At 45.8% G+C, this 27,663-nt stretch overlaps 2 protein-coding genes across 2 annotated transcripts; one reads left to right on the top strand and one right to left on the bottom strand.

The window, feature by feature from the left end:
- Positions 1 to 285: 285 nt before the first annotated feature.
- TSACC (TSSK6 activating cochaperone) lies at positions 286 to 5,045 on the bottom strand. The gene is made up of 4 exons (XM_054972981.1): positions 4,976 to 5,045; positions 4,035 to 4,064; positions 1,662 to 1,817; positions 286 to 512 (listed from the first exon to the last, which is right to left on the bottom strand). Exons 1-4 carry the CDS (start codon positions 5,019 to 5,021, stop codon positions 286 to 288), a joined length of 459 nt encoding a protein of 152 aa, XP_054828956.1. The 5' UTR covers positions 5,022 to 5,045.
- A 3,642-nt stretch (positions 5,046 to 8,687) lies between these two features.
- Positions 8,688 to 25,875, top strand: CCT3 (chaperonin containing TCP1 subunit 3). The gene is made up of 14 exons (XM_054991213.1): positions 8,688 to 8,792; positions 11,340 to 11,401; positions 15,591 to 15,641; positions 15,772 to 15,834; positions 16,903 to 16,999; positions 18,135 to 18,252; positions 19,393 to 19,579; positions 20,249 to 20,398; positions 21,175 to 21,307; positions 21,422 to 21,503; positions 22,208 to 22,388; positions 23,327 to 23,572; positions 24,292 to 24,423; positions 25,491 to 25,875. The coding sequence occupies exons 1-14, from the start codon at positions 8,762 to 8,764 to the stop codon at positions 25,593 to 25,595; spliced, it is 1,638 nt and encodes a 545-aa protein (XP_054847188.1). The 5' UTR covers positions 8,688 to 8,761; the 3' UTR covers positions 25,596 to 25,875.
- Positions 25,876 to 27,663: the final 1,788 nt, after the last annotated feature.

Here is a 27,663-nt window from a genome sequence, read left to right as displayed (position 1 = left end):
GGCTGAACTAACTTACTGCTTCAGATATTTTCCCCACATCTACAATGCTCGGCATAAGAAGTTAGTACAAAGGTAGGAAGGAAGACGGATACTGCAGAATGTGTAACTATTTTTATTGTCAAGTTCTATCACATTCTGCATCCCATGGCATTCCCGGCTGCCAAATTTTGCAGCCATAAGTAAAATACAAAGACCTTGTGTTGTCACAGAAAGTGATCTGGAGGTACAGTTGCTCTCGGCGCAGAGCAAGGGCTTTGAGTTGGAGAAAGTCATTGGCGTGTGCTGTTAGCTGAGGGGATGGGGCAAGGAAGGTGAGCCTTTCTGGGTGCGTTGCTCTGGCTGCCCAGTGGTCTCGGGGCTTTGCTGCTCCTGCCGGGAGAGGAGGCTGTTAATGGACTCTCGCATGTCCTCCAGCAGGGACAGCTGCGCCTGGGCGATCTGCGTTTGCACCTGGATGTTGTTGTGCATGCACTCAAGGAGACCGAAGCATTCCTGGGGCTGGTGATCAGGCACTGGGGAGGGAAAAGAAATACAGGCATGCGCTGGCTTGCTGGGTTTTGCTTATACAGTTCTACAGTCATACCCTTTCCAGTTCCCTGACATTTTTCTTCCCTTTCCCAGGGAGCTTCCACATAGAGCTGATGGGCCATTTTGCTCTCACTGCTACAACAGAGCTTCCACAAAGAGGTTTTTCTTTCCTCTCATGCCCATTATTTACTCCTCCTTGCTTCTGGCAGGCTTTTTGCTAGGTGTGTGTTTGTTTTGGTAGGAATATCACTGTAGTGTTAGGATGTTACAGCAATATATCTACTGATTTCTTTAACAGGCAAAAAAACCACTGGTGTATGAAGACGGGGTGGTGGCAGGCAGGAGAAATGAGACTGAATATGGGCAGGGAGCTGTGGAATTCCATGCCTTCCCATCTACACTGTCCTCAAACCCACTTTCGGTACAATCTTTCAGGAATGATAGTACCATGAGCAAATTTTGGGAAACTGCAGCACAAAACCAGGGAAAACCCACAAGCACAACAATATGGAAGACCAATTTAAAACCTGTGCAGTTTTGGGGGGGAGAAAACAGCAAGATGTGGAAACAATCCTGAAGACAGGCCCAAACAGGAAGGCCTTGCAGCTGATCTTAAAAAGTGCTCAGGCCTTGGTTAGTTTCCAATGGAAGAAAGTTCTGTAAGTGGGAGGCAGCCAAAAGAATGCATCTCTTCAGGCTTTTGGTGACTGTACCTGATGGAGAGATGCGTCTCTAACAACATGTCTTTTCTTCAGATTCCTCCTCAGTCTATTGCTTGCTCTATACTCTTCCTTCAGTCTTCCTGCTTCTACCTGTCTCCTAACTTCCCATGACCTCTTCCCAGTCTCCAACCATTCTTGTGTGAAGTTCTAAACTCTACCTAGATAGACAATTTCCCTATACCTCATAGAATCTGGACTGCAAACTACTCAATTCCCTGAGCAGCTGAACATACCATGGCATCAAACCAACACAGACAATCGGTCTCAGATGTTTACCATCCCAAATGCCTCTTAGACATTGGATTTCGCTTATTGCACAATCACCCCAAATGCTGAATGCTACTGGGTTACAGCTTCCAGGAAAACTGACTGCACTCACACATGAAGCATAACAGGGTTTCCGTCACTTACAGAAATGTTTCTTTCCTTTCCCTATCCTAGCCGTCTGAGTATATGTAAGGCCTGGGCTAGGCCTCCATTGAGTAGATGGAAGTTCTAGGAAACTGGGTGAGGGTTTGGCAGGATAGAGGGGCTTAAAAGAAGCAGGTGGGCCTTCAAATTCGTCTCCTGTTGAGAAAGAAAGAAAAAGAACAGAGAAGGGGAAAATTTTTTTCCATGGCTTGAATGTTTGGAAACATGGGATCAATTCATACATTATTTGCTGGGGTGCTGAATGGTCTCACGTCACTCATTACAGAGGCTCCACTAACAGCTGGTATTTCCTGTCTGATGGAGAAACGATTCTCCTGCTCGAAAATGAGAAGCAAATGTGAAAAATGGCACGTGTGAGTCTAATTTCATTGTATGTTCTGACATCATGGCATTCCATGTATCCTCCTCTGCATCACTAGCTGCTGCTGGCAGGGTGTGGGAGAAACAGAATAATGATGTCAGGAAACGGGTGAGAGGTGGCGGAACTCTCAAGAGGAAAATGAGGAAGAAACGGGATTCTTTGAAATATTTTCACGCACTATTGCCGAGTATTTTCAAGGGGTGCCGGAACTCCGTTCCACCACGTTCCCACTGAAAAAAAGCCCTGGATGTCACAGATAGGCGGCTGAGCTAAACATATGGCTGCCATATTTGGCAACAGTCATCTGTTTAGTAGGTCTTGAACTTCTTGGGCAGGTAAATACCAGCTTTCACCATGTGGGGACAGTATTCAAGGGAACGTGAACCCATGGCAATTAGTTTATGGCTGTTGAACTGTGGGGCTAAAACCTGCCCCTCCTGTTCTGCTTTTTGCATTTTAAAGGGGAAAAAAGATGTGACCTTTAAAATGCAAATAGCAATTCAGGGAATTTAGGTTGATTTGACAGAACTGGACACAAGTTGAAGGGTTCAACCTCCCTCAGTGCATCCTCAGTACAAATCCTCATGTCTACACTGAAATGGGATTGTTTCGGAATATCCCTTGTCCCCCAATCTTAGACTTTCGGTAACACCCCCGCATCCACCCTTTGCTGTGATCTTTCCCAAGCATCTCTGCATAGACAGGAGGATGTGGATTTTGACTTTTAAGTTAGATCTACATGTCAATTACCCATTTGAAGCTATAGTGATATGTCAATTACCAGGTAATTACCAAAAATGGGGGAGAGGAGACCAGATGTGCTAAGGAAAGTGCAAGGAAAAGTACCATGCAGGTACTTCGCTGCCTTAGTGAATGCCTCTGCATTTATAGTGGAAATGGAAGTATCAGGTAGGAAGGGTTCAGGCCACTCTGACTGGCATAGATTGCACCATCCTGGGCAGCCACCAGGGAGATTCTCCCAGGAGGGGTTGGGGCAGCAGATGCCAGGGGTGTGTGGTCTTTCTTCCAATGCCCAGGAGGAAGAGGGTGCACATTGAGCTTTCATTACCAAGGCGTGGGACAGCCAGGACCTGTGCAAGGAGACCATAGTGGGGGGGGGGGGTTGATGCAGTGATGCTCTGTATTCTTGGTGCTTGGGGAGGCAATCAGCGGGAGGGCTTCTAGTGTCCCTTCCCCACTGGCAGACCTGATGACACCTGTTTTTTTGGCCACTGTGTGACACAGAGTGTTGGACTGGAAGGGCCATTGGCCTGACCCAACATGGCTTCTCTTATGTTCTTATGATGCCCTCTCTCCTCCAGGAAGGAACACAGAAACTCATCACAGCCAAAGGTAATCCTTGTCTCATGAGTTTTTGTTCCAATTAACCATCTCCGTAAGCAGTGTTGTCAAGCAACAGATCCACAGCGATATGGCTAAAGGCACCTAAAGCTATTTATAGAGGATCAGCTTCACCGGTCTGACAATGAAATAGTAAGGGCCAGACTAGACATTATGGCATCCACAGGCTGAACCCATGGACACCGATGCCATTTTAGATGTGTATTCTTCCATTTAATAATGCTGCAAGGCGGTGCAGTGGACCAGGTGATCTTGCCTCGCCCCACCCCGTCCCCATCCAATGCATTTTCAAGTGCCAAAACAACTGTGGGGGACTCTTTCAGCCCTTGAAAAGGAGTGTGGTGGGGAAACAAGATCAATGCATTTTTAAATGGCCAAATCCATCTCTAAAGGACCCGTAGATGCTGAGCCATCTAGCTTGGCCCTAACAAAGGGGACACTGCACACTTCTATGGAAGGAAGCCTGTAACTGCGGTGCTCCTACCAAGCAGGCCCTGAACAAGCCACCTGTTGCTCAGAAGGTGGGGGCACACCTCCAAGGTTGGCAGCCCTAATTAAATTACTTGATATAATTCACGGATTGAACTTGGGTTGGGTTATCTAAAGACAGCAAGAATCAAAATACCTACGTGGGACTTGCGAGGATCTTCTTGTTGTGCCTGTAAAAGACAACAATTATTGTGCGGGGGCTGATACTTTTTCCAAAGTAATGTGGTAAGTTTTCTTCATATACAGGCATGATCACTGTAACCTAAAGTTCTTCCTTCTGATGCTGAACTCCCCGCACTACATCCTTAATCAAAATTGGGGTCCCATGCAGCTACTTTTTAAAAAATGCTAGGAAGATCCACTCACAGATCTTCGAGGGCCTTGATTGGTTGGGCACTAAGCCTTGCAGAAAATGAGGGTCAAGCTAAATGAGACACCGGGCATGGATTGAAACCCATGTCCTGTGATGCAATTTTACCTGGGAACTAGTTTTCAAAGACAGAGCCCCATGGGCTGGCTGGAGGACAGGGCAGGGGAGGGATTCCCTTGCAGCCTCTGCCTAGCCACTCCCTCTGCCAGCAGCTTGACCAGCTCCCTCCCTGCCCCTCTCCAGCTACTTGTTCACCTCTGGGGTGGGAAATTGCTGGAGGTTTGGGTGTGGAACCTGGGGGAGGCGTTATGCCACAGAGTTCACTCTTCAAACAGCCATTTCTTCAGAGGAAGTGATCTCTGTAAATCTGGAGGTCAACTGTAATTCCAGGATGTCTCCAGGCCCCACTTGGTGACTTGAAAATTTTACAGATTTCTCTTCCATGCTCTCAGGAGCTGGGGTGGGGGAGTCCTCAGCTGAGGGCCCAGGAGCAAGAGGACAAGCTACTTTGTGCTCGGCTTCTGCTCTTCCATCAGGAATCTCTATCTCAGAGACAGCATGCACAGACAAACTGTGCCCCCTGACCCACAAGGCTCTACCGCCTCAAAAGCTGAGTCCCATTAGACCCCAGCAGCAGCACCGTGGGGTCGGGGCAAGACAGAGCCTGAGCTTGCAGACTCCTTTGCCTCTGGAGCAGGGTGGCCAACCTACTTTTCCGATGCTGCTTTTCATCCTGGGGGTTTGCATCAGGGTCCATCCGAACAGGACTGGTGCCTACAGAGGTGGGAAAGAAAAGGAAGCATAGTTACAAGAGAGTTTATGGAAGAGCGGGGAGGGGGAATTAAGTCTGAGACTGGAAAGCAACTCCCCTTTGATATGCAGTGGAGGGAGAGGGTTAGGTCTCTTATTTAAGCCCAAGACGGTCTTCTGGTTTCTCCCCAGTTTCATGCTGCTGTGGTTAGAAATAAATGACAAATTAGAGCATACTCAACAGTCTGTCCACTGGCTTTCCCAGGGCTTTTGCCACTTGAAACAGCATAGACAATCCTTTGATAGGTCTGTGAGTGAGATCAGGGTCCTCCATGTGCTTGTGGGTGCCATAGCCCCAGCCGACTCTTTCCTGCCACCTGCCAATTGTTTCTAGAAAGTGGGAGGGGCCAGAGGTGTTATTTAGAAACATTAAGAGGCATCCCATGAAACAGTTTCTCCATGAAATGTTGAAGACTTGCTAGCAGACTTATGCCCAACCATGCTCCCTGATTTTTTGTGGTTAGCTCTGCTGCCTGCAGCAGCTATTTTGTAGTTGCACCCGTCACCCAGAGTCAGAATTCCACAGGCTCAAAAGGCTGGGGATGCCCAAGTTATAGCCTTGGCACAGTGACAAAGTGCACAATTCACATGTAGAAGATCCCCAACTCAATCCCAGGCCTCTCCATTTAAGGATTGAGAAAGTCCTTTTTTAGCCTGAGTCTAAAGAACTTCTACCAATCTAGGCTACGGAGATGAATGGCCTAACCTCAGTATAAAGTTGCTTCCAAGGCTTCTATGTTTCCATTGCTTGGTTCAGCAGGCAGCTGCCTTTTCCCAGATAAGACCACTGTGCAACTGGAACACAGATTTGGGCATGAGACAGAGACAGGAGTATTTTGAGGGCCTCTGCTTTCATTGTTTTAAATGAAAACACATGTCTAGGTCTTCAGGTTATCATGATGCCCCAGAGAATGTTTTTCAGTGTTGCCAGGTGCAGCTCCCATCACATGACAACTAGCTGCACTTTTTGTCTTCTGTGCAGCCATTTAAACCCCACAATCCTTCTCCCTTGTCACATTTGAATACCCAGAGCCACTGGTGGCCTGTGAGCCAATCCTGGCCCCTCAGTTTAGAGGCAAGAAGGCTGGCGGGAGGTGGTGGCAGTGAAAGCAAGGAGGTGTTTTGGGGGTTTATCATAAGACAAGAGTCCCCGGTGGGTTCCTATAGACTCAATGATGCTCACTGACACCCTTCCTGGTGCCCATCAAATGTTTTTTAAAAGTGGGTGGGGCCATGTGGGGTTCTTGCCCAAAAAGGGTTCTGATTGGCTGTGCAGATTAAAATAATATTGTTTCAGTGGCAGCTGCCACCACAGTGTTGGTTTGATTTTCTCTCATCTTTCCCAATGCATTTGTTACATTACTTCTCCCCTACACTTCATCTCTGTGTGTCGTTCCACCTGCTGCAGCAGTGGGGTTACCAGGTCCCCCTGGCCCCTGGGTGGGAGGTGGAAGGCCTAGCACTTACCATTGTGGTCTCCTTGCGCTCACACTCTGTGCCAGGAAGTGAAATCATTGTGCAGGGCATGTGCTGCCCTGGGAGTGCTCCCATGCTACACAGGGGATTGATCCGGGCCAATTTGGAGCCAGGCCCGGACTGGTCCCATTCAGCCCAAATTGGGCCAATTTGGCCTGGATTGGGCTGCTGAGGAGGGCGGGAACACTGCTGTGCTCTGCAACGGCCTGATTCAGGCCATTTCAGCTAACAATTTGGGTTAATTAAGCATACATCGGGCCACTGTGGTGCACGGGAGTGCTGCTGTGCTCTGCAGCAGCCCAATCCGGGCCAATTTAGAGCCAATCCAGGTCTGGACTGGGCCAATTGCTGCTGTGCTCTACAGCAGTCCAATCTGAACCAATTAGGCCCCAATTCAGTCTGATTCAGCCCTGATTTGGCCCCCAAAATGGGCAGCTGTGGCACACAGGAGCGCGCTGTGCTGCCTGGGAGCTCGCCACCCCACCAACCTCTGGGAGCTTGCCACCTCCCGCCGACCACTAGCAGGTCAGCAGTCAAGATGGCAAACTCCCAAGTTTGCCCGCCACCAGCAGGCAGTGGGCACCTTGAGAACTCTATGCAGCTGCCATTTTCTGGGTGCACCTACTACCCCGTGTCAGAATTCCAGATGTTCACAGACGCAAAAAGGTTGGTGACTTCTGTCATAAGATGTTTACAAAATAATGCATGGTGTGGAGAAAAGATTTCTTCTCCGTTTCTAGGCATTCATCTTATTTGTGGAGAACCAGCATGAGGAAGCAGTTAAGTGTCAGTCTAGAATCCAAGTTCAAATAATTGCTCTGTCAGGGAAGTTGCTGGATGACCTTGGGCCAGTCACACACACTGTTGTGAGAATAAAATGAAGGATGGGAGAATGTGAGCCACTGTGGATTCCCTCTGAGAAGCAAAGTGGGGTATAAATGAAGAAAATAAAGAAAATCCCAGTGCCTCTTAATATCAGTCTTACAGTACAGTACAGTACAGCCTTGGACTTCAGTGAGAAAGGCAGACCATAAATAAAATAAGAATAATTATTATTATCAAGTGCAGTGGTTTATGCAGTTACTTGAGGATTCAGAAGAATTTATTTCTGAGGAAGCCTTGCCTACAAAGGACCAGTCTAGACCCTGGCTTGCAAAGCAAACTATAGCTTGTGCGAGTTTCATCAGTGGGCAAGCCACGCCCGCCCAGCCTCATCACCATATGAAGTTAATAATACTGGCTCGTTTTACAAGACTGCTGAAAAATCTGCAACAGTGTGTGAAGTGCTTAGAACACATGGATAGACTAGAGACACGTCGAACACACGGGTAAAGACCACGCGTCCAGTATATTTGGTTCCGGGCATAAAGCACGACAAAGCTCTATGTATATGCCTATATGAACTGGACCCATTCACCAGACTTTGTTCAGTGAGTAGGAACTTGCTGCACGCCGGGCGCTTTTAACAAGGAACGTTTTACCCCGAAAAGCAAATTGTGGCAAAGAGTAGACTACAGCTCCCATAATACATAGCGATAATGGCGTCAGCCAAGCCGGTACTACAATTCCCAGGATGCCCTTACGGTGAAAACCTAACCAGACTACAAATCCGATCAAGCCAAGGTCCGGGCTTGGGAGAACTTCGCAGCTCCTTTGACGTTCCCCAAAACTCGCCTTTGGGGTGTTCCCAGTCGGAACTGGAGCGCGGCAACTGCTGTAGCGACCGCCTGTGCGACGGCTTTCCGCTTCCATCCATCCAACCGCTGACTGGAGACTAAGCGCATGCGCACTTCCCCTTGGGAGTCTTGAAAATCTCTGCGCAGGTGCAATGGATTTTACCACATCTCGTCCAATTCTGCCATACGCATGCGTTTCGAGGTGTGGCCACGCAAGCGCGTTGCTTTATCCGTCCTCAGTGGGTCTGCACGCGCTGTAGTGAATAGAAGGGCGGGGGAAAGAGCAGCTGCAGAAGTCTAGCCCGTTGTCCTGTCAACCAATCTTGCTTGAAGAGTAATGGGTGGGGCTGACGGGCCTGGAGCTGTTTTCCTATTGGTCGAAGTTGTAGTGGTTCCTGAGTTGATTGGCGGAGCGCCCGCGAGGGGCCGTTAGGCTGTCCGGGCGCGGTGAAGCAGCGGTTTTTCCCTCCCCCTCCCCTTTTCTCCTCCTCCTCCAGAAGGTTCCGCGCCGGTTTCTTCTCGCCTCGCCGCGAAGATGATGGGCCCGCGCCCCGTCCTCGTGCTCAGTGAGTCGGGGGAGGACTGAGAAGGGAAGCGGGACCTTTTCTCTCGTTGAGGGGCCCCCGAACTGGTCTTTCTTTCCGCCCTGAAAGACCCCCCCCCCTTCACGTCTTTCTACTGCCCCCCTCCAGTGTAACTGCCCCGCTTCTCCCTTGTTCTAACCCGTGGGAAGATCGTTAGGAGCCCCCCCCATTCCCTTATCCATAAACATCTTTAGTAAACTTTTTGCTTCATTTACACTCCCCCCAGGAGGATTTTCCTTATAATTTCTTGCTCCTTGTGTCTTTTCCTATGCAGAGTGATTTTTAAGGTTCCCTTTGATGGCCTTCTCATTATTCCCTACTCCTTTAACCAACTCCCAGCTGTTATATGTAGAGCCCGTCCTGCCCCCCGCCCCAACAGTATTCCCTGCCATCATTTACTTCACTTCTTTTCCGCAAGTGTATATGGGGATTTTCTGTTCAGATGTGGTGTCTCCAGCTCGTTCTCATGCCTTCCAGGGTGATCAAGCTAATACCCCGGTGTGCTTTAACGTGTGTTTAGGTTGGAAACTGCTAACATTGTCTATTTCATACTCAGTTATGTGCTTGTGAGTTCACCTCCTTTGTGCTCGTCCTGTCGCCTTTCATGTGCCCTTCCCTTTACACTTTGTTCAGGACCCTTCCATGTGCCTATTTTATGTGGGCTGTTTCATTGTGGTCCACAACCATCGCCTCTTAGTTAATCATCTATTCTTATCCTTTTTGTGTCTCCACCACCAAGTCATAGAGTGCGGGTGCTTTATTTTACTCTGTCAAATCTATCATATCTGTTCAAAATCCCCAACCTACCCCATATCATTTTTCTTTCCATGTTGAAATCTAGTCCCATCATGCTTTCTGAAGTTATAATGTGCTTCCAAATTTCCTTCATTTTGTTTTGTTTAAAAATGCCCAGATCATTACAGAAATAAAAAATCCTCTACTTTGAGGCCTGCCCCAAAAGTCTTTTCCATTGACCCTGGCAATTGCTTTTCTCTGTATTCTCTCAATGGGAGAGCTTTCCTTTTTTTGTTGTTGTTGGCCTTCGGTACTCCCCTTGAATATTGCATTACTCCCCTATTCAGTTTCCTACGCCACTTTGGGTCCTCCTTTCATTCATAAAAAAGAGAATCACAGTGAGATTTGATGCTACAGTAGATTTATTGAGTACAGGAAATCACCTAATATGGGTGTGGATCCCTGGCACAGAACCCATCATATGTGTGTGGCAGATTATGGGTTTTCAAAATGTTAGTGGGGCAGTAGAGAATTTCTGAATTAGGCAAAATGTCATTTGTTAAGGCATATAAGAGAAGGGAAAAGAGAGCCTCAGATCATGTTTTTGGTTTACCTTACAGCTTTTGTTGCAGGCATATAATTTGTGAGATAGTTTGGCATGTCTCCATTGAAAGGCAGTTGGACTTAACTCTTTGCTGGAAAATAATTGCTCTTTAAGGTCTCTTATCCTGTAGTCTTTTATTCAGTAAGAGGGTTAATTATTGCTTAGAGAAAATAAATATTTTTCAGTAAGGAATTTTTTCTGTGTGTGTTTAGGGTTTTATATTTTATGGTGTATGTGGCTTGGGAAACTGGCAATGTATGCGGAGTCTAGCCAGTGTCAGACATGAAGCTTACTCTGTCTTGGCCCAACTTTACTTCAAGGGATTCTTGCGAGGATAAAATTATAGAAAGATTTTGTACACCATTATGAGCTGGGGGGGGCAGGGTAAAAAAGTGACACAACTAAATATTACAGAGTACAGATTAATCTACATGTCACAGTAATTTGTCAAATGGGACTTACTGGTTATTGAACAAATAGGGGGCTCCAGCAGGTGTGCTAGAGCAGCAGTGTAAAAAGGATAACATTGTGAACAACTCTGTCTTTTAAGACAACTTGGTTCTTTTGGCCTTATAATAGGTGCTGCAGAAGTTATTTGCTTGCTTTCTTGGGAAGTGCTGTGGAAGATGTTGATATATCCAAGATCCACTTTTAGTGTGCACCTCATGGAACTTTCTCCCCTTCCTGCTACAGCCTACTGAGAGCCCCTCCCCTTTAGTTTTGTTCATGCGGGGTCAGCATACTCTGAGGAACAACATAGGGAAGGTAGAGATCTGTAGGAGGAGGAATTGACAGAAAACTTTGCCCCATCTCCAGAAGTTGGAAGTGCCCTTGGAACTTCATAGATGGATTAAGTGGATTGTCTTTTTGCAGAAACTTATGTGAACTAAACCTTGTCACAATTTTTTGGTAGTTTTTTATTGTTTTGCCATCAGTTTACATGAATAAGCAAACAAGACAGGTCCCTGTAGCATTTATGAGTTAGTTTCTGAATTCTGGTCTTGGGACAGGTAGGATAACAAAGAATGGGTGTGAACAAATGCAAGTATTTATCCTAACTTTTTGTTGCGACTGGGGGTAAGGTAAAGATTTTGAGGAGGGATTTAGAGGAAGAGAGGCTAGAGAGAGAGTGAGTGTATGTGTTAGATCAAGTGGTTGTAGTAATCTGTGTTTTTTCCATTCTGTTTTAGGTCAAAACACAAAGCGTGAGTCTGGAAGGAAAGTCCAGGCAGGAAACATTAGTGCTGCTAAGGTATGTTTTCTTGATGTGAAACATCTTGGAGATGTGGCAAGGAAAGAAGTGCAGTTTTGTTTTAGTTTGCCAAGTTGCAGTATAAAAACTGGCCTGTAGCCAGAGTGCTAATAAACAGTGGGTTGGATTCTTCTGCAAATGGTGCCATCTGCCCTCTTAACAAGGAGCCTTCTCCTGTCAAGAAGGAATTTTATTTATTTAAAATTTTGCTATGCCAGCTCTTTAGAGTTCTGTTCATGATGTCTTACATTTAAAACAATGTAACAATATAAAACAAGCCATTGGACATAAACAGCATAAAAACTATCTATAAAACATAAACAGACCATTTTAAAAGTTGGTAAAATAAAATCTCTTAAAGCCTGGGTAAAAAGGTTATGCAAGGTTATCCAAGCCAGTTTAGTACCTTGGCGCATGAAGTCCATGATTAATAAAATTGTGAGGGCTTAGAACTCGGGGCTTAAAGGAATGAAAGCACAAAGTCCAGCCGGGTGCTCATTGAAGAACAGAGGTGTAACTGGAGCATTAAGTGTAGCTGGGCACAATCCAGCAGGAAACCTTCCTGTTCAGCTCTCACTGAAATTGCCCCGTTCTAGGCTGTTGCATGCTGATGCAGTGACTTTTAGGCACAAGTGTATCAACAAGCATGTCAGCTCAGGATCAGTAAACATGGAATGACTGTAGGCAGGCATCCTAGTGATAGGGTGCTTGTCTGTTTCAGTTGTTGGCTTGCTTATGTGCTGCATTGGGTGCACATGACTCAACTGGCAATGTTGCCTAGATGCAGCCGGTTGCACATAATCCCAAATCTTGCTGTTCTGCCCTTCGGTTTCTGTCGTCCTTGTATGCCAGAGAAGGTATAGCTCTCTGAATGGCAGAAGGTGTTCAAACCATGCATGTCATGGAAGTATTGTAATGCTTCTGCATGGGCAGACACCTGGAGAACATTATAGGGTTATACAGCCAGGGTAGCACAGGCTGTATTGTGAGTGCCTGCCCCTCAATCCCTGGAGCCATGACCACACACATTCCTGTTTCCACCAGCTGGATACCTTAATTGCTTTTCTTTCTGCTACTGTTCACACAGAGGTAAAAGTGAGGATCTGGGCAATATTATTTCTCTTCAAAGAATGGTACCTCTTGTAGTCTTATATTCTTATTCATCATACTATATATAAAAGGATAAGCATATTCAATACAACTCACTTCTTCCCTTGGGGCGCCTCCAGAGGGTGCTGCTGTGGAGGGAAGCCCAGATGAGGCAGCCAGACCCACAGAGAGCATGCCACAGTGGGAAGCCCGACCCCCGTCTTAACCCAGCTGAGATCAGGAGCAAAGCAGGGGGCATTGCCCATTCCTATCTTCACCCAGCTGGGATCAGGAGTGGAGCAGGTGGCAATGCCCACCCTCCACCTTCACCCAGCTGAGATCAGACGTGGAACAGGTGGCAATGCCTGCCCACCCTTTACCCAGCTGGGATCAGGCATGGAGCAGGAGGCAATGCCCGCCCTCCGCCTTCACTCAGTTGGGATCAGGAGCAGAGCAGGTAGCAATGCCCATCCTCCCTTAACCCAGTTCAGATCAGGAGCAAAGCAGGTGACAATGCCTGCTCCTCCCTTCACCTGGCCGAGATCAGCAGCGGAGCAGGTGGCAATGTCTGCACCCTGCCTTCACCCAGCTGGAATCGGGAGCAGAGCAGTTGGAAATGTCCACACACACACCCTTCACCAAGCTGGGATCAAGAGTGGAACAGATGGCAACACCTGTCCCCCTTCACCCAGCTGGGATCAGAAGCAGAGCAGGTGGTAATGCCCACCCATATTCACCTGGGCTGAATCAGGCACGGAGCAAGAGGCAATGCCTGCTCCCCCCAATCCATCTGTGATTAGGAGCAGAGCAGGTGGTAATGCCCACCACTATTCACCTGGCCAGAATCAGGCACAGAGGAGGAGACAGTGCCTGTCCCCCTTCACCCAGCTGGGATCATGCACAAAGCAGGAAGTAATGCCTGCCCCTGTTGTGGCTGGAATCAGGCACGGAGCAGGAGGCAATGCCCCCCCCTTCATCTGTCTTGGATCAGGAGCAGAGCAGGTGGCAATGCCCACTGCACCTTCACCCGGTGGGGATCAGGTGCGGAGCAGGTAGTAATGCCCATCCCCCCCCTTCATGTGGCTGGGATCAAATGCAGAGCAGGTGGCCATGCCCGCCCCCCTTCAGTTGACTGGGATCAAATGCAGAGGAGGTGGCCATGGTGCCCCCCCGCCCCGGCCTTCATCCTGCCGGGATCAGTGACGGAGGAGGAGGGAATGCCCACCTACCTGCCCTCCCCTTTCTAGAGCCCGTTGTATTTTTTCCCACAACGGGCTTTGTTACTAGTATACATATATATCTGTACATAACAATTGACAGAAGTGAGACAACCAGTCCAGAATGTAGCATAAGGTGAACTCAGTTGCTATTGAATGAAACTTTGGATTGTAATCAGTGGGCTGAATCCCACGGATCTGTTCTGCCGCTTAATGGCACTTCCCCTGATGTGAGTTTCTTGGTTGGTTGGTTGAAATCAGTATTTCAAATTCAGCCCATGACCTCTTTGGAGAAATGTAATTGATTTCATTATTTTCCTACAAATCTTATTGATGGAGCCATCACCCTGTAGGAGCAGTCTTTGTCCATGAGCACCAAACCATAGCAAGAAACCTGGTTGAATTGTCTGTGCATGCTGCAGAATCTTTTGAAACCTCTTTGGACTCAGGTTACGTTTAGGTTTGGAGGAAAGCTATTGTGCTTTGGCACCTGTACTTGACTGTTAGCCTTCAAAAGTCCTTACACCTATTTCTTTTGATCACCTTCTTCTGGTTGGAGACTAGTCATTCTCTAGACCAGAGGTCTCCAACAGGCCTCCGACAAGTAACTCTTTGTCTGCTGCAGAGTAGCTTGTGTATCCCTCAAAAGACCCAGGAAGGAATTACAATAAAGGATTTGCTCTCTTTATATATTTTTAAACAGCACCAATACTTATTTCTTAGGATTTTTTCCTCTGTACTGCTTGGCTGATAGCTTCATTTCTAGTGATCTTTCTAATCCATGTCTTGTTTCTAGGACAACAACAAAACTAGTAAAGTGCAGTGTTTGATGGGAAGGGGGAGAAGCTTTGGCTGTCTTTCATTAAAGAGAAGATTGGTGGCCCCTGCTGTAGACCCTTGTTATTTTGTTGTTGATTTCATGGGCGTGCCAGTTTACTGCAAAGCAATGAATTGGTTAACCAAATGAAAACATGCAACTGCCTTATACAGGTTGACCATTGTGTTGCATTGTGTGGTCTATTGAGTTGGCAGAAAAAGTTTTCCCACATACATATCTGAGATTCTTTATCTGGATATGCCAGGGATTGCACAGGCGACCTTCTGCATGCAAAGCAGTCTGCAGACTCTTCTCCTTAGAGATGATCAGTGGCAAGAACTATGGTAAAGCCAGAACTGTGTATTAAGAAAAAACTCTGATGTACTTAAATTAATACCTGAAACTTGGATGTTTTCCTCAAGCACCACTCTCTTGACTTAAGAAGCAGGCCTGGGATCAGTATTTGCCAGGGCCTGTTGAAGGGTGAGGCCCTATCAGTGTGTGCCTTGCAGTGTTCGTTGTTGATCTTTTGTTGCTAAGCAAGTCCCCATTTTCAGCTGTTCACTGAATCTTCTGCATACTGCAGTCACTTGGGTCTTGCTTCAGTGAAGATGTTAAGAGTGCAGTCTTAAGCAGAGGTTCCCTCTTCTAAAGTCCTTGACCTCAGCTGGCTAAGACGTAACTGTGCTTAGGATTGCACTGTTAAGTATCTGCTTGCCCCACGTTTTAAAAGACAAATGGCCTGCCTCTTTACAACTTTAGGAACTATCGGAATCTGGTTGCTAATAGAAGAGAATTTGGGGGGATTTGCATTGTGATCTAGTGTGTCGCACACATGGTCTAAATGCCTCTGTGCCACAAAATCAATCTTACTTGCCTCATCTTTTCTCATTTCCAGAGTTTCCTTTTCTGTCCCCTCCCTTGCCTGTCCTTGTGTGAAGTTTTTCCTAACCAGACTAACCTTTCTTTGCCCTTTGCACTACACTATTTGTCAACATCTATTGGTAGGTTCTTTCTGAACAGTTGGAATGTTCATGAAAAAAAATTGTTTCTTGTTTTGTTTCAGACGATAGCTGATATTATCAGAACATGCTTGGGACCAAGAGCCATGATGAAAGTAAGAAATGCCTTTTTACTGTATTGGTTTTTTTAAAAAACTCATTATAGAGATTGAATATAGCTGTGCTTGTGTTTTGACTAATGCATTTTTGGACACTAACATACCTATTCTTAAATCTCCCAAACAGATGCTGTTGGACCCCATGGGCGGGATCGTCATGACCAACGATGGCAATGCTATCCTTAGAGAAGTAAGTGTGACCAAAGTATGCGGTAAAATCTGAAAATTAAATAGTGTTTCCCACTAGATAGTGTTTGAGACTTGGAGAAGCAAGTTAGGATGCCCCAGATATAAGCTTGCCTTTGGATGGCCAGGTTGCTTTAAGTTTCCAGCACTACATTCATGTGGCTGATACATACAGTTCCTCTTACTGCTTTTCCAAATAGACCTTTTTCTCTTACTGCTTTTCCAAATAAGCCCAAACCTAGCAAGTTCCTGCTTTTCGTATTGATTAGTACCTGTCCATCCCATTGATCCTTCTCTCATTTGCTCAGTATTGGTGTTCCTCTACTTTAGGGCATCCTGCTAATTCTACTGCCGCCACCACCTCCTCCTAAGTTTGACAGGTATTCTTGCCCTGAATTCGATTTTACTCACCTTCACTGGATGGTCAAAACGGCAGATGCAAAATAAGTCATACATTAGACTGTTCATGGTACAAATATTTAAGAGTGCATTTGAGAATAGAGATCTCCTCCTGAAAAATAAAATGTTTCTTTCTATAGTAAATGATTTTTCAGCTTTAACAGAATTATTTGCAAAAGTACACTTTGTAGTCTTGGAACAAGTCACTCTGTGTTAAAGATTCATACCCTGCTTTTTGACCAGTTGTTCTCTGGGTCAGAACCACAGAAAACAGCTTCAGATAGAATGTGGCTCCTGACTCGTATCTTAACAGTAAAGCAGTTGGGAAAGATGCTGATTAATATAAAACATCTCTCCCTGGTGTTCTGGCTGCTGCTGCTGTCATCCAGTGGACCTGAGGGAAACCGCCACCCCTGGAAGTATGCTGCCAGGCTTTCTTTGTTGGTTATATTCCACCCTTCCTCCATGGAATGCAGCTAACATACGGTACATACAAGCACTGCTTGGGGCCAGCCCCCTTTGCTTCAGCCGTGGTATCTGAATATGCACCTCCTCCAGCTCTAGATTGGTCCCATTCAATTCTTTAGTATATTTGATGAGGTTTCAGTTGAGCTCCAAGGAGCAGATGTGCTTCAAAATTCCAGACATGTGCTTCCTCCTTTCCTCCTTACAGATTCAGGTCCAACATCCAGCTGCCAAGTCCATGATTGAAATCAGCCGCACTCAGGATGAAGAAGTGGGTGATGGGACCACATCTGTCATTATTCTTGGTAAGAGCTGTGTCTGTATTTGATACTTTTTGTCTGGTACATGATACAGTGGATGGCCACACAACTGTTGTTCCTGTAAAACCAGAGGTAGCCCCAGCAGTGGAGTAAAAGTGAGGTTATTGCCTTGGATGCTATGTTTTAGATGTCATGAAGGCTAAACAAGGTGTGAAATTGGCAGGTCTGAACCACAGAATGTAGTCCATTAGGATGTTTTTCTGCTGCACGCCCCGTTGAAATGATTGAAAAAATCCCATGATAGTTCTTGTAGTGTAGTTCCCATTCATTTCAGCAGGGCTTATAGCGGAGACTGCTGTAGTGGATCAGGGTTCAGGTGGGTAGCTGTGTTGGTCTGTAATAGAAGAGCAGGATTTGGGAGCTCTTGACTCTCGAAAGCTCGTACTGTGGAAATCTAGTTGGCCTTTATGGTGCTACTGGACATGAATCTTGCTCTGAATCAGGTTTGTTTTATTTATAGGCTACTTTTCAACATGAATGTTGCCAAAGTGATTAACATAAAAGTAAAATAATTAAAACATCATACAATGAACAATATGTAAGATCATTTTTAATGAATGAAACTTGATCCAGGCATAGTGGAGGTTTGCAAAGCTACTGCCTCCCTTTCCTCTGATGTTCTTTGCAATGGCAGTTGGAAACCAGAGGAAGGGGATATGCCCCATGTTTGGGGGTGGAGGCACTTGCCTGTTGGTCAGCCAGTTCAGAAGGTATCTTTTCTTGATACAAGGCTTCCTTTAGCAAACCAAGTGGAGACACTACAGGGCTCATGTTACGGCAGAATAAGAAAGGCCGTAGCCTGTTCATCTAGCTCAGCTCTTGGTGTCTTACGCCACAATGAGTGTTGCTGCCTGCCTAAAAGACTCTTCCTGTTGTTCCATGACCAGAACTGCTGATATTTCCAAGCCTTTGCTTTCCTTTCACACCAGTTGGCAGAAAATGAAGTTGGGGGACAGCTGGAGGATTGGACTCAAAGCACATTCTAGTTTTAAAAGCATGCCATTCATAAGCATTTATGTCAGTGGGAATTGCTTCATTGTGGTGGTGCGTCTTCATGATACAGCTCTAATAAATGGCACATGCAGTAGCTCTGCCTCACTGGCATCTGCTTGCTCTTTAGCCGGAGAGATGCTGGCGGTTGCAGAGCACTTCCTGGAGCAGAAGATGCATCCGACGGTAGTCATTGGGGCATACCGGAAGGCGCTGGACGACATGATCAGCGCACTGAAAAAAATCAGGTGAGCAGGATGGCTGGAAATGGGAGTAGGGGGAAGGGAGCACAGTGGGGGTGTGGATCACAAAGTGCTGGTTGCATCTCTGGACACTCATGGGAGGAAGCAGTAAGGGGAGCAAAGCCTGTGGCAGGCACCGAGTAGGGGTCAAGTGGTACCAGAGGCATATCAATCAGGTTAGTTCAAAACACTTGTCTATTAGATCTGGGTTCAGATCTGCATTTAAGGGTAGGGACTGTAGCTTGATGATGGGGCCTGCTATGCATGCAGAAGGATTCAGTTTCCCTCACTGCCATTTCCAGATAAGGCTCTCTAGACAGAGCTAGCAAAGACCTTGGCTTGAATCCTTGAAGAGCTGCTTTCAGTCAGAATAAAACACAGGGCTGGATGGACCAATGGTAAAGCGATATGAGGAAGGTTCCTGTATTTAGGAGAGGCTATAGAGCAAAGGCTTAATTCCAGCTTCTCCCAGTTAAAGGATCTTAGATAACAGGGGTGGAAATGATTTTTCCCTAACTGAGGCCTTGGAGAGCTGCAGTTGGAGTAGATTGTATTGATTCAGATGAGCCATTGATGCGATTTGGGTGGCATTACAATTACAACTTGAAGCCAGTTTTAAACCAGTCAGACTGCTGTGGCTTCCCGCCAAGGAAACACAGGTATTGGAGCTTTCCGAAGCAGCTGTAGGGAGTTCTGGCAGAGAATTCTTAACGCTTTCAAAGTAAAGTTCAGGAGTTCATTTGGAAGAACAGAACTTTTTTTGTGATGGTACTGGGTACTGGCACCTTCCCCTCCCCCCCCCCAGGCTCTCCCAAATTCTGATCCTCATACACCAGCCCATCCCATTCAGCCAGAGAAAGAGACAGTGGACTCTCAGGAACTGCCTAGAGGGGGTGCACAAAGGGAGTGGAAAATTAGTGGAAATTGGTGCAACCTTATATGCAAGTACTAGCACTATTTTTGTTTTTTTACAAAAAAAGCACTAGCGGTAACCATAACTGCGAATTCAGTTTCAGGCACTTACATTTGCTATATCAACATGCTAAAAAGTGACCTCCTGCTCAGGCAATTAGGAAAGTGAATAGAGCTCAGTTAACATCCTTTCCCCCCTTCTGGTTTGTTTGCCTTTGTGTCCGGTTTCCACAGCACTCCAGTCGATGTGAACAGCCGTGAAAACATGCTCAAAATCATTAATAGCGCCATCAACACCAAGACGATCAGTCGCTGGTCGGACCTGGCCTGCAGCATTGCCCTGGATGCTGTCAAGACTGTGGAATTTGAAGAAAACGGCAGGAAAGAAATTGACATCAAGAAATACGCCAAAGTAGAGAAGGTGCAAAAAGGAATTTTGTGTGCGTGCTGCTTCAGCTAGGTGATGCTGACTGTTGAACTGGGAATAGAGATTTGAGAATAGATGACATTTCTTTAATTCTAGTTTCTTCAGTATGTAGAGAAGGAATTGATCCCACTCAGCTCATACTTTGTCACGTTGGAAGAGCTTTTTTGAAGGGAAGGCACTGCAGCATTTTCCATTCTCTTCTGATATTTCTGCTAATAAATTCATGAGTGACATAAGCCACTTGCTTTCTTCTTGCTCTGGCAAGATCCAGCACTTTGTCCCCACCAGAATGTACTTCAAGGTATTATCACTTTTCAGCATGTTTAGATTTTTTATAAGAGGTAGACTCATAAAAGCTGAATGATTCTTGGCCACAGCCATGTCTAGGCTCAATGGGCACCTTTCCTCTTCTGTGGTTTTCTCCCCTGCCCATCACTTAGGAGGATGAGGCTGAGAGCGACTTCCAGGCCTAGGGAGGTTTTGGCTCAGTGTCTGCTTGACATAAATATCCAGGATCACTGGGCTGTTTTAGGTTTAATAGTTCCTTTTGCTTACACCAAAACTTAAGTTGATCATGTAGCTAAGACATGGAAGGAAATTCAGTTATAAGTCTCCCATACAGCTTTGCCTTCCTACAAAGTCTGACTACTTCTCATCCTCCAGATTCCTGGCGGCATTATTGAGGATTCGTGTGTCCTGCGTGGGGTCATGATCAATAAAGATGTTACTCACCCGCGAATGCGTCGCACCATCAAGAATCCTCGCATTGTCTTGTTGGACTGCTCCCTGGAGTACAAGAAAGGAGAGAGTCAGGTATATTGGCTGACAAGACAGACTTGTCAGACTTCCAAGTGTGTCTTGGCAACCACATTGACTAGAAGCTTGTTCTGTATGGTAATGGGGGGAGGTTATCCAGGAGTGGATTATTACTACTTTGTGTAACCAGTTAAGCAGCCTTCCATTGGCTTCAGAGGTAGGGCTAAGCAAATAAATTTTGTACTTGGTCCTTCCCAGTCCGAGGGACACCCCCCCCCAGTTCAGAGCAACAGGGCTTTGGGGTGCACCAGCTCTGTGACCCTTTCCTGTTATGTATACAGTTCCAGTAGGCTGGGACTCATGTTTTTATCTGATAGTCTCCCACCAGTCAAGGAGCTTTCTTGTTTTCATTTGACATAAATGACAAGTTGTCTGCACAGAGGGAAAACACTCAAGCTAGCCACAAGAGTGGAAGGCCGCTGTTGAGAAAGCAGTGCACCACTATGTCTAGAAGCTTACCTTTCTTTAAAAAAGGAAAGCTGAGTTTCTTAAGCAGCTGAATTCTGTACTCATGATGACTGCATCTTACACTCTTTCTGTGCTTGAATATAATCACATTGCGCACACAGCTCTGACTTTAGTGCATTTGAGAAAGCTATTCCCGAAGCTAATAGTGCCCTGTGGAAAATGGGGTGCAGAATTACAAGCATTGATTAGGTGTAGCACAAAAGTGCTTACACACTGCAGTCCACCATGGATACATGTTTAAACAGATCTGTTCTCTAATCAAAATTCTGGATTTGTTTAGAAGTGTTAGCATTCTTTTCATGCAGACTGACATTGAAATCACCCGTGAGGAGGATTTTGCCCGCATCCTGCAGATGGAGGAGGAGTTCATTCAGCAGATGTGTGAGCAACTAATCAAAGCCAAGCCAGATCTTATCATCACAGAGAAGGGAATCTCAGGTAAACAGACTGCATGCTTTTTTGCATGTGGTGGGGATAGCGGGGAGACCTCTGGCTACAAAGCCTCTGTGTTAACTATGTGGGGTACTTAGTGAAGTTTTATTTTGGATTCAGACTTGGCCCAGCACTTCCTGATGAGAGCCAACATTACTGCTATCCGCCGAGTGAGGAAAACAGACAACAACCGGATTGCTAGGTAAGACTGACAGGAGTTGCTGCAAGCTATACTGAGACCCCTGGTGTGTGCGTGCGAGAGAGAGAGAGAGAGAGAGAGAGAGAGAGAGAAATTTCATTCCTCTGGTGCATGTGCTTCTCTTGCACTTCAGCAATTTTCATGGAATTGTTAAGGTAGCACCTCGTATAACCAGGGCAAAGCAGGAGGATGGGAGGGGGTGCCAGATTTCCCATTTTCTTCCCTGCATCTACCAGCTGTCTAAATGAAATCCTTAAAATGACCTGCCTCACTTTTGGGGGGGGGGAGTTTGGGAAGCAGGGTGGGGGTTGTCCATGGGAAATTTCTTCCCTTTCCTCCTGATGCTAGCTGTATGTTGTTACTACTATCCATAAATATTGCTAATAAATAGTGCTGATGGTTTTAAAAGGCTCCATTATAATTGCTACGGTTTTAAGCTTAAGAAGCCTCCCTGCCTAGCTTATTGCAAACTTGTCTGAACCTAGACAGAGCGAGGGAATAGGCATCTTAACAAGGCTACACTGCTGTGAAATTTCAGAGACCCAGCACTTCAATCTTTAGAAGTCACCACTAGTGGGGCTGTACCATAGTGACAAAGTCCGTCCCACCAAGGAAGAAGAGTGGATGAATGCAGAATCCTAATGTTGCTTTCAGATACAAACAAAAACTCAGCATGGGTGGGCTTCTCTCTTGCTCTTATGTGGTAGGGCTTGCGGGGCTCGTATTGTTAGCCGTCCAGATGAGTTGCGTGAAGAAGATGTTGGGACGGGGGCAGGAGTTTTTGAAGTGAAGAAAATCGGAGATGAGTACTTCACCTTCATCACTGACTGCAAGGAGCCCAAGGCCTGCACCATTTTGCTTCGGGGTGCCAGCAAAGAGATTCTAGCAGTGAGTAATCTTTGGTTGAGGCTAAGAGACAAGCCTGCTGGAACATCACTAGGAAACAACAGACATTATCCTTTCTGAAATTTTTCTGGAGAAAATAAGAACAATGAGTCTTGACTGAGAGTGTGAACATAACTTTAAAAACATCCTCAAATAAGAGATGGCCTTTTTGAGTCACATGATTAAAACTAGTTCAGTGTCCCATGCTGATGCTGCATGGTGTCCAGTACCTAAAGTGGTACTTACCATACTGCTGACAGCTCATGACACTTTAAATTTTGGAAGAAGTTGGAGGCACACTTCAGCCTTAATACTCCCAAAGATTTGCCCTTAGAACGTTAAGGAATAAAAATTACCTCCCTTCTGAAGAGTCTAATTCTGATTGGAAGGAGGCAGCTGGAGGAGGGGACATGGCTTAGTGGTACAGCATGTGATTTGTATGCTGAAGGTCCCAAGTTCAGTCCCTGGTACATCTAATGTGCTCAAGTAGTAGTTGTTAATGAGGTGGAATGTCTATTCTCGGTCTCCAGAGTTTCAGAGACAATACTGAGCAAGATCAATCTAGTGGTCTGACAATATATAAGGTTGCATCACGTCTTCATAAGAGACTATACTAGGGCAGTGACTCCTGCAGAGAGACAGCTTTTTTTAGATGTGAGTGGTATCTCTGAGCACTTGGAACACTCCCACTGCAATTTGCATCCAGTGCAGAGGCCTTGGCCAAACTACCAGAAATGGAGGCTGGTTGGAAGGTAGCAAGGCTAGAGTTGTTTCATGCAGAAACTCAGTAGTCAGTTCCCTCTATTGGCAGGTTAACTTGGGCTTATAGTAGACTTTATTATTTTATTAGTTCATATCTTGCCACATTCGAGTTGTTCTTTGAGCATCTCTGTAGCTTGTTGAACCTCGTTCACCCTTTGCACAACCCTCACTTCTCACAGGAGGTGGAGCGTAACCTCCATGATGCCATGCAAGTCTGCCGCAATGTCATGATTGATGCCCAGCTGGTGCCAGGAGGTGGAGCTTCTGAGATGGCAGTTTCTCATTACTTGACAGAGAAGTCAAAGGTCATGACCGGGGTGGAACAGTGGCCCTACCGTGCAGCTGCCCAGGCTCTGGAAGTAATTCCCAGGACACTTATTCAGAACTGTGGTGCCAGCACCATCCGCGTACTCACCTCGCTACGGGTAAGCGCCATGTTCACGCTGCTCTGCTATGGCATGCCACTCAGTTGACTACCTGTTATCTGACTGTGATGAGATCTTGTCAGGTATTTCATACAGGTGGCCACCAAAGAGAGCACTTCAGTGAATTGCTCACATGCCCAACACTGATCAATTAAATTATAAATCATTTGTTTCACCATTACAGTTAACTGATTTGGTTAAGGCGTCACACCCATTGATAATTAAACTACCCTTATTTTCTAATAAAGTTAATTTTGTTAATAATAACTGAAAATGGCCAAGCAGGTAGTCCAATCAGGTAGCAGGTAGTCAACTGATCAATAATTTTCTAAACTTTCTTTCAACAGTCTAATGCCCATCCCTAGTATATTGTTAATAAGAGGCTGAACTAAATTGCACTCTTGCTGCTACTGTTTGATGGTTGTCTAAAACAGTACTTTTTGCTTGGTACTGTCCGTAGAAGACCAGTGCCAGTGGGGGAAGGGAGGGAAAATGGGGGCTACAGTGTGGATCTGGAAATCTTAAGATCTCAGTTTCATTTATTAAGAAAGCTGGGCCTGAGCAGAAGATTAGAAGGGGTCCTTAAATTACTACACAGCTAACATCTGTTTTTGTCTGTGCTTTAGAGACCGGGTGCTGAGGTGGGGTGTGGACTGAGCCATCAGTGGAAATTGGCCCTTCTGACATCTTGACATTAATTGCTGTGAACTCTTTTACAGGCAAAACACACCCAGGAAGGCAGTCAGACCTGGGGGGTGAATGGAGAGACTGGAACCTTGGCAGACATGAAGGAGCTGGGTATATGGGATCCTTTGTCAGTCAAATTGCAGACATACAAGACGGCAGTGGAGGTGAGGAGAAGCTTGAAGCACAAGTCTCTTGGGACTTCATGGTAGAGCCTCTGGCTGGAGAGGGGCTTGTCAGTATCACCTTGTTCATTTCCAGTGAAATGTCGAAGCTGCATCATCCCTCCTGGGTTTTCTTGTCTTCTGAGGAAAATGAAGTGCTCTTTCTCTGAAGGAGCAAATCTAGGCTGGTTATTCCTCCCACTTAGAAAGCAGGGCTGTGCATGAGCCGAGTTTTTTATCACAGAGAAAGGGCCTCTTGGTTCTAGTCCTTTGCAGTTGGGCTCTGATGTTCTCTCACTTAGAACTTGCCACCTTTCTTGTTACTTTGTTACTACTGTTTGCTTGTGTGCATGCTCTCTTTTGTGTGGCTAATAAATGTGAGCTACTGTTGTGCAACGAGGAGCAAGTCCAGCATAGTAAGTGTGCTTATGCTGCTCTTCTAGACAAATTAGTGCCCACTAAGAGTGGTGAACAAAGTCAGTGTTATCTCCACGGTACAGCTAGGATGCTGGGGCTGAGAGGAGTGGCTTACCCAAGGCCACTGCTACGCCCATGGCAGTAATGGGATTCAAACTAGCAGAGTGCTGTCTTGCAGCCCAACCACAGCAGCTACGTAGAATAGAAGTGAGCATTTTAATAGAATCATAGTTTTGTTTCAAAATCTATAGAACCAAGCAAGGTACTAGCTCTCATGGAGTGGGAAGAACATTTGGAAGCAAAAGAGAGACTGGGGAAACCAGAGTTCAGTTCCCTTTTCTTCCATGCAACTTACTGGGCCAGTCATTATCCCTCAGCTTAACGTGCCTCACAGCATTGGGTGGCAGGGGAACCATTTCATTAGATACCTATACCCTACTGTCCTGCCTAGTAGGGATTCACAGCATTGTTCTCCCCTCCTCCATTCTTATAAAACCACCCTATGAGGTAGGTTAGACTGAGGGACAGTGACTGGCCCAGGGTCCCCAGCAAGCTTCCATGGCATAGAGGATTTGAGCCTTACAAACGCCTCTCCAAAATTCTCCTCTTATTAATGACTCACATCCTTTATATGCTTTCTCCCCCTCTCCCAGACTGCTGTCCTTCTCCTGCGTATCGATGACATTGTTTCGGGGCACAAGAAGAAAGGAGATGATCAAAATAAGCCGTCTGGAGCCCCAGATGCAGCCCAAGACTAACTCTGTTGGGTTAGGAAGCCTCTAAGGGAAAGCCACGCACCTTGGATTGCGGGATATGGAAGCAACATGAACAACAAGACCACTGCTTTCCTTCTCCACTCTAGGTTCAGGTGCAATCAGAGTCCAAATACTGGTTTGTTCAAAGTTGGCGAGAGAAAGGAGGAAGTGCTAATAATGCATTAGCTGCACCCAGTTCTGTTAAGGAGACACTGATGCTTTATTTAAATGTATACTGTAGCTTCTACGTGGCTTTGATAATAAAAATGTCAGTTCACATTCATGACTAAGGCCTAATTTACTTTTTTACCCCCATCCCATAGCTGTAACAAGTTTTTCTCCTTGGGGTGATCTCCAGTCCAGCTGTTAGGGTCATTTGTTGCACAGCAGTAAATCTAGGATTGTCCTAGAGACTGAAGCCACTGGGGTGGGGGTATGTTCTGTCTTGGTTCTTTGTACAGTGCACGTGTCTTCAAACACCCAATTCACACATTCTCGTGTATAGTGTTTTTCACAGTGTTCGGACACATTTTCTCAGGGGATCCCTGACTTTGTTGAGGCTGCAGGCACTGCTGGATTTTTGAGAACAGCTAATGGGCACCACAGCCTAATGACTGTTACTTAGGTGGGGACAATAGCAAAATGGTGTGGAGGGAACCAAGTCCAATGGCAAAACATTAAAAGGTTGCATGAAATGTCAGGAGGCTCTAAGCCACGTATCCTCTGATAGAGGCAGTTTCCAAATGGGTGCACTGTGCAGACACACAAAAATGATGCCCCTGTCCTTTCTTGAAGCATCTCATGGTAGAAAGAAGCCAGAAATGGCTCTCTGGGGAATAAGCAACTGGGTGCCAGGAAACACACAGGCGTTCACAGGCACCGCATCAGAGATCACTGTGTTACCGTATTGGTTAAGTCAATATATCTGCTTTTTAAAAATGTTTTGGATGTCCACACCTAAACTGTACAATAGATAAAGATTCTCTTGGTCAGACTAATACCTTCCCTCCAGTTGTTGTCTTCCTCAACAGGTACCTTGGCCGGGTCTTTTCCTTTCAATGCAGCAATGTTTGTAGGTTGTCATGCTGACAGCACTGTTGTTGAAAATCCTAATTTTGAAGCCCTTAAAATTACTAGACAGCATATATGTTTTATTAAACAAGGCTAAACTTGGATGCTTACCATCTTAAAGTCAATATAATAGGGAAAGTAATGGAATAGACTGCGGTTGTGGTGGGAGAGCAATTACTTTACTAAAGTGCTATCAACATGCAAGGTTTATTACAGTGTACAAGACGGTGGTAAGGAGTCTTGTTTACCAAGAAACCTACAATTGTGGTTGCAGCAAAGGGGGGAATCCAGAATGTTGCACTTGCTGTCAATTCCTAGCTTAGCATAGGGATATGTTCATTCTTGGAGGTCTCAGTCCGACCACATATTTTCATTTGAATCTCCATCTATTTATCAAAAAGAGTCCAGTAGCACCTTTAAGACTAACCAACTTTATTGTAGCATAAGCTTTCGAGAATCACAGTTATCTTCATCAGATGCTTGCTTATGCTACAATAAAGTTGGTTAGTCTTAAAGGTGCTACTGGACCCTTTTTGATTTTGCTACTACAGACTAACATGGCTAACTCCTCTGCATCTATTTATCTTCTCCAAAGTTAAAATAAGAATTGACAGTGATCTCCTGCAAGAAAAGCATGGAAGTTCATACAGCATTCCAACACTGAAAGTCCTGTAATACTGTTATAAAGCACAGTTTGGACTTGTCCAGGCCATACATGCCAAGATGTGGTCTGTGCAGACCTTAGTTCAGAATCTGAACTCTGGTTTCAGCTTCCAAATTTGCAACAAGGTAGCTTAGAGCTGCTTGGTTGTTTTTGGTGTTTTTTTCTGCTCAGCTTGTTTTCTTCTGTCAGTAGGAGATTCCAGAGGTATCTATTAATAGGTACCTATTACCTAACAGGTACCTATTAGTTCAGGCACTACAGCAACCTCAGCCCAAAGCCAAGCTTGGCATACCCACACCAAATGGTTATTGATTCCATTCACCATGTCAAGACTTG

The sequence above is a fragment of the Eublepharis macularius genome, chromosome 1 (assembly GCF_028583425.1).
Source record: "Eublepharis macularius isolate TG4126 chromosome 1, MPM_Emac_v1.0, whole genome shotgun sequence".
Lineage (NCBI taxonomy): Eukaryota > Metazoa > Chordata > Lepidosauria > Squamata > Eublepharidae > Eublepharis > Eublepharis macularius.
Note: the sequence above shows the minus strand (reverse complement) of the source record. Positions and strands in the feature narration are given on the sequence as shown.